The sequence below is a fragment of the Rhinopithecus roxellana genome, chromosome 19 (genome assembly GCF_007565055.1).
Source record: "Rhinopithecus roxellana isolate Shanxi Qingling chromosome 19, ASM756505v1, whole genome shotgun sequence".
NCBI lineage: Eukaryota > Metazoa > Chordata > Mammalia > Primates > Cercopithecidae > Rhinopithecus > Rhinopithecus roxellana.
In genome coordinates this window covers 72516661-72527421 of record NC_044567.1, presented here as the reverse complement: position 1 = coordinate 72527421, position 10761 = coordinate 72516661, and the positions used below count along the sequence as shown (strand labels likewise).

At 50.5% G+C, this 10761-nt stretch overlaps 1 protein-coding gene across 1 annotated transcript; it reads right to left on the bottom strand.

Moving 5' to 3' along the window:
* Positions 1-2648: 2648 nt before the first annotated feature.
* On the bottom strand, positions 2649-5037 carry FZD2 (frizzled class receptor 2). Its single transcript, XM_010353982.2, has one exon. It carries the CDS (start codon positions 4527-4529, stop codon positions 2832-2834), a length of 1698 nt encoding a protein of 565 aa, XP_010352284.1. The 5' UTR covers positions 4530-5037; the 3' UTR covers positions 2649-2831.
* Between the last annotated feature and the right edge of the window lie 5724 nt (positions 5038-10761).

Here is a 10761-nt window from a genome sequence, read left to right as displayed (position 1 = left end):
TAGGGTAATTCAGCCCTTGGCTAATCCCCTTGAAGAAGGGGAAGGGTATCTCTAAGATCTGTTCTTTCCAAAAGATACAATTGTCTTATTATCTGTCTTCCTCCTCAGTCATATAACTTATTTTGTCAGTTTCTCAGGCTCTCTTCCTTTATGTTGGCAGGAGATTTTGAGGAGCGGGTTGCTCAGTAAGAGGGTCCAGGGACAATGCATCCAAAGCACACAGAGCCAAGATCTTGGATGGCTTATAGGTGGGAGAGGCTCTCCCCAGTCTTTAGCAGAGACCAGCTCCTCTTCCCACAGGGCTCAATACCAGGTACTGGAAAATCCCACCTGATTCTCTGGCTTTCACCATTATTACAAGGAGAGGCACTCACAATTTGTTTGTAATTTTACTCTTTCCTGCAGCCTTTGCGGGGTTCCTTTAGAATCTTGCAACAAATGGAGCCAGGGGAGCAGTGACACCTCCTCCCGCCTGCTTCTTTGATAATTAAGGGAACCTCATGTTGAGATCTCACACTTGTCATCATTTGATAAAAAGCTAGCTTTAACTAGCCACTGACACAGATGATTTGGGGGGAAATTACATATTTTTGGAAGGGGGTGCTGCTGAAATCCACAGGCTTCATACAATTCCAAACAAAGCCCCACATATGACTTCAATTACCACCAAACATTTCCAGTTCCCCTCCCCCAACATAAACTAACACAAGCAAACACTTCGAAGTAGGGGGTTCTAACTTACTTTCTCCCTTGTCCCGAAGACAGGCAAGAAAGGGTGGTAAGACACCATTTCTCCCATCACCATTTAGCTAAGAGAGCAAGGTCCAGGGCTGGGAGCACTCTTCTCTGCCCCACCCCCAACCGAGTAGGTAAGGGGGAGAGAGGAGGAGGAGGTGTGGTTTGGTCAAACTAATAAAATGTTACAACCCTGTTAAATGCAATTAAAAGGATAGATCTCTCGAAGATAATTAAATGCACTTTATTATTATGATTATTAGCTTTTAATTTACACTGTTAAGAAACGGGAGATGGTGAAAACTGAGTTATGAGGCATACTTGTATTCAAACCAATCCTTTGGAATTAAAATTCTAAAATATTCCAAATAGTTGAGAGAAATAGTATGTGTTGGAAACTGGAGTTCTCACACCAGCAAGGATACTTTTAGACATCACTTCTCAGGAAGTTAAGAAAAGTCTTGACAGGCCAGGCACTGTGGCTCACGCCTGTAATCCCAGCACTTTGGGAGGCCGAGAGGGGCAGACAACGAGGTCAGGAGTTCGAGACCAGCCTGGCCAATATGGTGAAACCCTGTCTCTACTAAAAATACAAAAATTAGCCAAGAGTGGTGGCGTGCACCTGCATTCCCAGCCACTTGGGAGGCTGAGGCAGGAGAAACGCTGCAGTGGAGGTTGCAGTGAGCCAAGATCACACAACTGTACTCCAGCCTAGGCAACAGAGCGAGACTCCATCACAAAAAAAGTCTTGACTTTATTTGTGGGGGGTTAGGAGAAGATAAGAAACATCTGCTTTAAACATTCTATCAATCTTGTGATATAGAATGTTATGTAAACACTCAACCCACCCCCATAGCCACAAAGAGCCTGTCCAGAGACTTCTAAAGCAAAGACACCACCTTTTTTTTTTTTTTTTTCATTTTTTTTCTGGAGAAGTTTTAAAGAAACCAGTCTTTTTGTCAAAGGAAAACTAAAAAGCCCACCAGCCCATCAGTCCCCTCCCTCCAACCCACCCGTCTTTATCGCTTTTTGAAAAAAATTAAGCCCCAAACAACAACAAAAATGCACACAAACCAACCCAGAAACTGCTAACCTGAATGCCGGAGATTTTTGGCTGGGGGCGTGAACAGACTGCAAGGAAAGAAGGGGTGAGATGCTAGGAGATCTCAAACCCCCCAAATTTGCAAACAACTGCTCAAAGGCGAATGCTTCCCCTAGACATGCAGGGAGGCAGGATCAGTACTCCTGGTGGCGTGTGTGTTGGTGGGGGCTCTTTCAAAATACACTTCAAAAAGCATTTTCGGACCACTGGAAGCACTTGGTGCAGCGAATTGAAAAGAAGAGAAGCCAGAGAGGAGAAAGATCTTCCAGCCTGCAGGGGAGGAGCCAGGGGGCCAGGGGGCCCAAGCCATTCTTCACCGGATCTCCGCCCTCTCCCCACCAGCACCCCCACCCCGATTTTTTTTTCCACGTCTTCATCTCAGTTGGGACTTTTCCAAAGAGTAAGTGAAGAAGACAGGACACATGAGTAGGGAAAGAAAAGGGGGAAGGAAGCAAAACGAATTCAAGTCCTGTTCAAAAATATCCAACAGCTTCCACAGGCCCAGCGTCAGAGAGGAGGCTCACAAGTTTGGCTTTTATATTAGTTGAATGGAACGAACTCCTAACGACTCAAAGCCAACAAAAACATCGCTCAGGCTGGGTGCCTCTCCCAGCAGGCCCAGCCCTGCCATATCACCACAAAACTCCAAAGTAGGGGCGCGTTTTGAAGGGCACTTAAGAAAGAGAACCCTCCCCCCAACTACACCCCCCAACACACACACACCTCATTCTTCAGCCCTGGCGCCCACACCCCTGGTTTTTTTTTTTTTTTTTTCTTTTAAATAGAAAATATATATAATTAAATTTACAAAGACTATTTACAGTTTTAATTACAAACCTTGTGGGGGTGCTGGGCAGAGAGTTCTCATTTAAAAAGCAACCTAAAAGTGAAATGGTTTCGATCGTTCTTTATTTAAAAAAATAAAATACGGAGTCTGTAGGGCCCCACCCCGGGCAGAGGAAAGCGCCGCGCGGGTCCGGCCTGGGGACGCCCCTTACACGGTGGTCTCGCCGTGCCGGCTGTTGGTGAGGCGAGTGTAGAACTTCCTCCACGAGTGCAGCGTCTTGCCCGACCAGATCCAGAAGCCCGACGTGATGCCCACGATGAGCGTCATGAGGTATTTGATCATGTAGACAGTGAAGTCGGGCGACATGCGCGGCGTGTAGTGCGCCGGGCAAGGGATGGCCAGGCTCTTGCAGTGCTGGCTCACCCACGAGCGCTCCCAGTGCTCGCGGAAGGCCTGCTCGTAGAAGTAGCAGGCGATGACGATGGTGGCGGGCACCGTGTAGAGCACAGAGAAGACGCCGATGCGCACCATGAGCCGCTCCAGCTTCTCGGTCTTGGTGCCGTCGTGCTTCATGATGGTGCGGATGCGGAAGAGCGACACGAAGCCGGCCAGGAGGAAGGACGTGCCGATGAACAGGTACACGAAGAGCGGCGCTAGCACGAAGCCCCGCAGCGGGTCCAGGCTGTTGAGGCCCACGAAGCACACGCCGCTCAGCAGGTCGCCGTCGATCTGGCCCATGGCCAGGATAGTGATGGTCTTGACGGCCGGCACAGCCCAGGCGGCCAGGTGGAAGTACTGAGAGTTGGCCTCGATGGCCTCGTGGCCCCACTTCATGCCGGCTGCCAGGAACCAGGTGAGCGACAGGATGACCCACCAGATGGAGCTGGCCATGCTGAAGAAGTAGAGCATCATGAAGAGGATGGTGCAGCCCTCCTTCTTGGTGCCCTGCACCACCGTGCGGTAACCGTCCTCGGAGAAGCGCTCATTGCACACCACGCGCTCCTGGAGCACGAAGCCTGCGATGTAGGCCACCGACACCATGGTGTAGCAGCCCGACAGAAAAATGATAGGCCGCTCTGGGTAGCGGAAGCGCTGCATGTCTACCAAGTACGTGGTGACAGTGAAGAAGGTGGAAGCGCAGCACAGCACCGACCAGGTGAGGATCCAGAGGCGCGCGAAACGCGTCTCCTCCTGTGAGAAGAACATGGAACCATCGGGCCGTGCGGGTTCGCAGGGCGCAGCACAATCACGCTCGCCCAGAAACTTGTAGCTGAGATAGGATGGCACCTTGAGGACGCGCGGGCAGTGGAAGGGGTGCTCCAGCGTGGCGTAGCGCGGGGGAGCGCCGCCGCCGCCCGGGCCGCCCGGGGTGCCCCCGGCTCCCGGCTGCAGTCCCGGCGGCGGCGCGGTGGTGAGCAGCGCGGGCGCTCCGTCCTCGGAGTGGTTCTGGCCCACGCAGATCTGCTCGGCGCCGTGGCGCGGGAAGTGCTCGCAGCGCAGGCGCTCCGGCCACTGAAAACCAAACTTGTTCATGAGCGCTTCGCAGCCCTGGCGCGCGCGCTCGCAGATAGAGCGGCACGGCGGTATGGCCTGTTCCAGCACGGTGCACACGGGTGCGTACATGGAACACAGGAAGAAGCGCAGTTCGGGCGAGCACTGCACCTTCACCAGCGGATAGAACTGGTGCACCTCCAGGCCTGCGTCCTCCTGGTTCGTGTGGCCCAGAAGGTTGGGCATGATGGTCTGGTTGTAGGCGATGTCCGTGCACAGCGGGATGGAGATGGGCTGGCAGAAGCCGTGGTCCGGGATGGAGATGCCCTTCTCCCCGTGGAACTGGGCCGGCCCGGCAGCGGGCAGCAGCAGCAGCGGCAGCAGCAGGCGGGGCAGGGCGCTGCGGGGCCGCATGCTGGCCGCCGCCCCCCACCCGGCTCCTCGGCGCCCCCCCGCCCCCGCCCCCAACCCGGAGACTGCTCTCCTTCCCCGCCGCCTCCTCGCTGCGGCCGCCGCCTCCCGCGCCTCTTCGCAAACTTTGCTCGCGGCCGCAGAGTTGGGGAGGCCGGGCGGGGGAGGGGGCGGTACGCCTGCCCGCTTGCTCGCCGCGGTCGGACTGAACCGCCCGAGACACCGCGCGCCGCTGCCCTCTCTCCTCTTCCTCCTCCTCTAGCCTCTCAACTCCCCCTCTCCCCTCCCTTCTGCACCCAGCGACTTCTTTGTGCCTCCTCCAGCCCTCACCTCGGCCTCTCCGATCCCAATTAGTCGGTTTCAAGGGGGCCCCCGCGGGCGGCCCCGCCCTCTCCTCGGCCCCCCAAAAAAGGGATCCTTGAAACCACCCCGTCGAGCTCTAAGCACCATCCCAAAATGTGCTCTCGGCCAATCAGATTTAAACCCGAGGACCAGGCCCGAGGGCTGGATTGGTCGACCACAACATAATGAGATCAGAAACCAGATGCCAACAAAACTTTCCCCCCCACCCCGCCTTTTGCTTTTTAAAGAGACAAGCTATTATTATATTAAGGGCTGTTTGTCCAGCCCGGCATTTCTCCCGAGCCGCCGAGGCGAGGTCGGGGGACACTACTCAACCCTGACTCACTCCTCTTCCTGGCCCGAGGTGCTCTCCTGGGTGGGGACTCTTTAAACCCTTGCCCCCGCCCCCGATCCTCGAACCCCACCTATTCCTAGTCGAATTTTTCAAATCGAATGAAACATCTCAAATTTAAAAATTAAAAGTGAGACTTAAAAAAAAAAAAAAAAAACTAACAATTTACAAAGACCTTTTCTGTCCGCTCTTTCTGGAGCCCAGGCGAAAGTTTCACTTCACTTTACACGTAGACGCCTCGCCTCCCCCTCCACACACCCTTAAAAACCCTCTGGAAAATGGGAGCCTGTCTCTTTAAGAGGCTCTTAAAGGGACCAGGACTCCGAGGCGTAATTGCCCCGTAGCCAGCACAAAGGAGCCCATTATGGTTCTTTGTGTTCGGTGGCACCTCAAAGTGAGAAAACTCAGGAACTCGGAGGCCCGGAGCTGGAGGGTAGGGGCGGGGGGCTTGTTGGGAGCGAAGGGAAGGAGAATGGCCCGGAGCTGCGGCTTCTCCCTCCCGCTTCTTCTGTGGCAAATCTTAATTGTGTAAAGTAAAGTTTAGTTGCCCTAAGGAGGAGGTCTTAATCGAAAGTTAATGGTGGGGGACGGGGGGTGACGGGCAATTCTGAGTGAAGGGACGACTTTCTTAGGCCTGACGAACATTTGGGGGAATTTTCCTTCTTTCTCCCCACCTCCACCTCCGCCCCCTAAAAGGCTTCCAGATCCCGTCTCCAGGACGAGAGGGAGTTTTACCCAAATCTTAAGTAGTTCCATACCAGAGAGGGGTGGCGTGTGTGAGGCGGGAGGAGACTGGGGGGTTGTGGTGAGTTATCCCCTCCACATCTCTCACCTGGTGAAGGGTGGGTGGTGGCCAGCAGGGTTCCTGCTACTTTTAGAATTTTTTTTTTTCCCTTCCAGGATTTTAAATTTGAGAAAGGGGGTCGAGGAGGAATTTGCATGTAAATCTCCTGGGCCTGATACTGGATGATGGATCAATTATTTTCTGTTGTCTCTCCCGAGGGACAGGGAAAGGGAGTGACTTAAAAAGAAGAAAGAAAATTGAGTTTAGAAAGCCCCTTTGCTTCACAGTATGGGCCAAATCCTCACAGTCTGGTGAAATGTTTCTTGCTCCAATATAGAAATGAATTGTTTTAAACAATAACAGCAGCAGAAGAAAAATAACAAAAAGAAGAAAGGAGTAAGGAGAAGAAAAGAATATTCTAAGTAGATGGATACAAAGGGATCCAGGTTTGACAGGATTAAAAAAAAATCTTTTTTTTCCTGATTGAATGAATGATACAAAGATGTTCCGGTTCCTTACAACTTGAAAATGTTCCTTATTACATCCTGGGGAAGTTGCCTTTTCCCTACACCAGGATGAAAGTTTTCCTTCAAAATTGGGGCGTGAGTGGGTGTCGTGGGGGCGGGGGGGAGATATGCCTTTTTTTCTGCATCCAATTTCCAGCCCACCCATCTCTATTCCACCAACAAGCCCATTTTCTCTCAGAGCAGTCTAAGGATGGGAATGTTGTCCTCTCTCTGCTCCATCTGAGCCTGAGCTTTTGGTCCTCAGACCTCCTGCCTAGTCCATCTCAAAGCATCTTGAGAGCTGGTACCAAGCCTGGAAGCTGAGCAGTGGAATCAAAAATGAATGACAGGCTCCTATACCTCATTCAGGAAGCTCGCAGTCGGATAGGAAATTGAGAGCAAATCTCCAATGTAAATGCAGCATCTTCCATTTCCTTCCATGACAAACCCGTTTTCCTGGCCTAGGGCCAGGCCTGAATGACAGTTATCCCCTCTCCAAGTCACCCCAAGGCAGATGGGGAGCTGGGGAGCTGGAAACAGAAAATAGAGGACATTCTTCCATTCACTCAGGCAACCTTTCATTCCTTCAACACTTTTATTTATTTCAGACCAGCATAATAGGTGCTATGGAAAATGTGGGAAAAGATACAGCATCTGCCCTTCAAGAATTTATAGTAGGCCGGGGGCAGTGGCTCATGCCTGTAATCCAGCACTTTGGGAGGCCAAGGCGGGCAATCACCTGAGATTAGGAGTTTGAGACCAACCTGGCCAACATAGTGAAACCCCCTCTCTACTAAACACACAAAAATTAGCTGGGCATGGTGGCGCGTGACCGTAGTCCCAGCTACTCAGGAGGCTGAGGCAGGAGAATCACTTGAACCTGGGAGGTGGAGGTTGAAGTGAGCTGAGGTTTCACCACTGCACTTCAGCGTGAGCGACAGAGTGTGAGACTTTGTCTCAAAAAAAAAAAAAAAAAAGTTTATAGTAGCCCAGAAGAAAAGTGATTCCATGAAGATGTTACACTTGTCTAGCCTTTGCACATGAAATAAGAAGAAATCATAGTATTTCATGTTTACTCTTGCCTTTCACGTGAGAGACCTGAGTGTGAACAGGACCAGAACCTGCATCTTCAGATTACAGGCCTACCTACAGCACTTCTCATTCTGCCAACCTGCCTCTTAAGTACAGGAGCCCTGTAACTAAAGGATGCCATTTGTCATAGATACAGCACTTAGTTCTGAGTTTTTAAAAATTAGCTTGGGCAGGATGCAATGGCTTATGCCTTTAATCCCAGCACTTTGAGAGGCCAAGGCAGGAGAATTGCTTGAAGCCAGAGTTTGAGACCAGCTGGGGCAACAAAGTGAGACCCCTGTCTCTACAAAAATTTTAAAACATTAGCTGGGTGTGGTGGCGCATGCCTGTGGTCCCAGCTACTTGGGAGGCTGAGGTGGGAGAATCGCTTGAGCACAGGAAGTTGAGGCTACAGTGAGTTGTCGTCATGCCACTGTGCTCCAGCCCGGACAACAGAGTGAGACCGCTAAATAAATAAATAAATTAGCTTGGTCGTTGACTTGGACCAGATTTGTAACCCTGCCACTAACCGTACAGCCTTGGAACAGTCACTTTACTTCTTTGAAACTCAGTTTTCCCATCTGCCAAGTAGGAATAAACCAATAGATTTTTAAAATGTGAGACTCCACATCCAAAATAATTTCAGAATGACAAAAATACATTTCATAATCATAAAGCACCTTTTAAAACAAGAAGTTATGTTGAATTAAGTATTTATTCAGCAGGCATCCTGGAAGACCTAGGGTGATTGCTACCCATTTATTTATTTATTTATTTATTTATTTATTATTTATTTGGAGACAGAGTCTCTAGAGAGAGACTAGGCTGGAGTGCAGTGGCACGATCTCGGCTCACTGAAACCTTCACCTCCTAGCTTCAAGCAATTCTCCTATCTCAGCCACCCAAGTAGCTGGGACTATAGCCGGGCACCACCATGCCTGGCTAATTTTTGTATTATTGGTAGAGACGGGGTTTCACCATGTTGGTCAGGCTGGTCTCGAACTCCTGACCTCATGATCCACCCACTTCAGCCTCTCAAAATGCTGGGGTTACAGGCATGAGCCACCATGCCCAGCCAAACACTACCATTTTTTGAGCTCCTACTAAGTTCTGCACATGTATATGCCTACAAAGTGGATATTGTTTTTTGTTTATAGATGAAGAATCCACCTTAGGTGAGATCTGGCAGCTTTCCCAAAGTCACATAGTATGTGGCAGAGGTGAGACTGAAAACCAGGCCTGTTTGGCTCATAAAGCTGTGTTCTGTCTCCTGCATCACGTAGCTCCTAATGTCTGTAAGAATTGTGTGCTCTTATTCACTTAACAAATTTATGGCCAGGCACGGTGGCTCATGCTTGCAATTCCACTTTGGGAGGCTGAGGCAGGAGGGTCACTTGAGGTCAGGAGTTTGGAACCAGCCTGGGCAACATAGCCAGACATCATCTTTTTTTTTTTTTTTTTTTTTTTTTTTTTTTTTTTTTGAGACGGAGCCTCACTCTGTCGCCCAGGATGGAGTACAGTGGCACGATCACAGCTCACTCCAACCTCCACCTCCCCGGTTCAAGCGATTCTCCTACCTCAGCCTCCTGAGTAGCTGGGATTACAGGGCGTGCCACCACACTCAGCTAATTTTTGTATTTTTAGTAGAGATGGAGTTTCACCATATTGGCAAAGCTGGTCTCAAACTCCTGACCTCATGATCCACCCACCTTGACCTCCCGAAGTGCTGGGATTACAGGTGTGAGCCACCGCGCCTGGCCTCACCTCTTAAAAAAAAATATAGATAGATAGATAGATAGATAGATAGATAGATAGATAGATAGATGATTGATAGCTAGATAGATAGATAGATAGATAGATAGAGATGTAGAGAGAGTACCAGACCCAACCCCTTGTTCCTATGGAGCTCATGTCCTAGTGGGAGACAATCACATTCACTGCAGTCACTGACATGGATGTAAAAGTGCCACGGGGGCCAGGTGCTGTGGCTCACAGCTGTAATCCCAGCACTTTGGAAGGCCAAGACGGGCGGATCACAAGGTCAGGAGATTGAGACCATCCTGGCTAGCATGGTGAAACCCTGTCTGTACTAAAAATACAAAAAAATTAGCTGGGCGTGGTGGTGGGCACCTGTATTCCCAGTTACTTGGGAGGCTGAGGCAGGAGAACGGCATGAACCCGGGAGGCAGAGCTTGCAGTAAGCCAAGATCACATCACTGCACTCCAGCCTTGGGGAGAGAGCGAGACTCCGTCTCAAAAAAAAAAAAAAAAAAAAAAAAAAAAAGTGCCATGGGATTCAGTGCTGTGAAGGGAAGATCCATGTTCTTTGAAAGCATAATTGGGCAGGGAATCTGACTAAGTCGGGGAGGGCAAGAGAGGCTGTATGGTTGGAGTGAGGAGCAAAGTAGGATGAGGTAAAGAGGCCAGCAGGGATCAGAGTTGCAGGGCCTCACAGATCATGTGTGAGGTGTTGGATGTAGAAACATGAACTCGCAATCTAATGGAGAAGCAGACATGTAAACAGACAAGGCAGGGACAGGCATTCCAGACAGAGGGAACATTGTGTGCAAGGGCGTGGTGGGGTGAAATCGATGGAGTAGGGAGGCAGCACAAGACTTTGGCCCTGTGAGAGTCCCATATGCATCTGGGAGAATGATGGCAGAGGAGGCTTTAAGTAGTCAGAGATCTTGGGTACCTTACACATGGTCTGGGCTCCTGGAGATGGGGATATACTGGAGAGTTTTGGGAAAGGAAGAGGTCACATTTGCATTTTAACTAGTGCATTTGGGCAGTTTTGAGGAGCATGATGCTGGGAGCCTGAGATACCAGTTACAGACTGATCATAAGAGACCAGGCAAGAAATAGTGAGGGCAGGAACTGAGATGTGGCCGTGCGGATGATAAGGAGAGAGAGAGAATAACGGAAGAGATCAACCAAGGCTCTGACCTAGGTGCCCTAATGCCATTAGCCAGGCTGGGAAATGCAGGGAAAGGGTAGATAATGAGTGCAGTCAAGCAAGCCTGGTCCTATGGCACATCCAAGAGAAGGTGTCCAGAAGGCTGGCGAATAATCTAACTCGGTGCTCAGATCAGAACTCTGGGCTAGATTTAGATCTGGCACCTTTAGCCTATGGCTGATGGTATGAGCATGGCTAAGATCATCTAGGGAAGATGGATTGGG

What these genes read in the sequence shown, in the direction of transcription:
- FZD2 (XM_010353982.2), bottom strand. Translation starts at nt 4,529, where the DNA reads ATGCGGCCCCGCAGCGCCCTGCCCCGCCTGCTGCTGCCGCTGCTGCTG.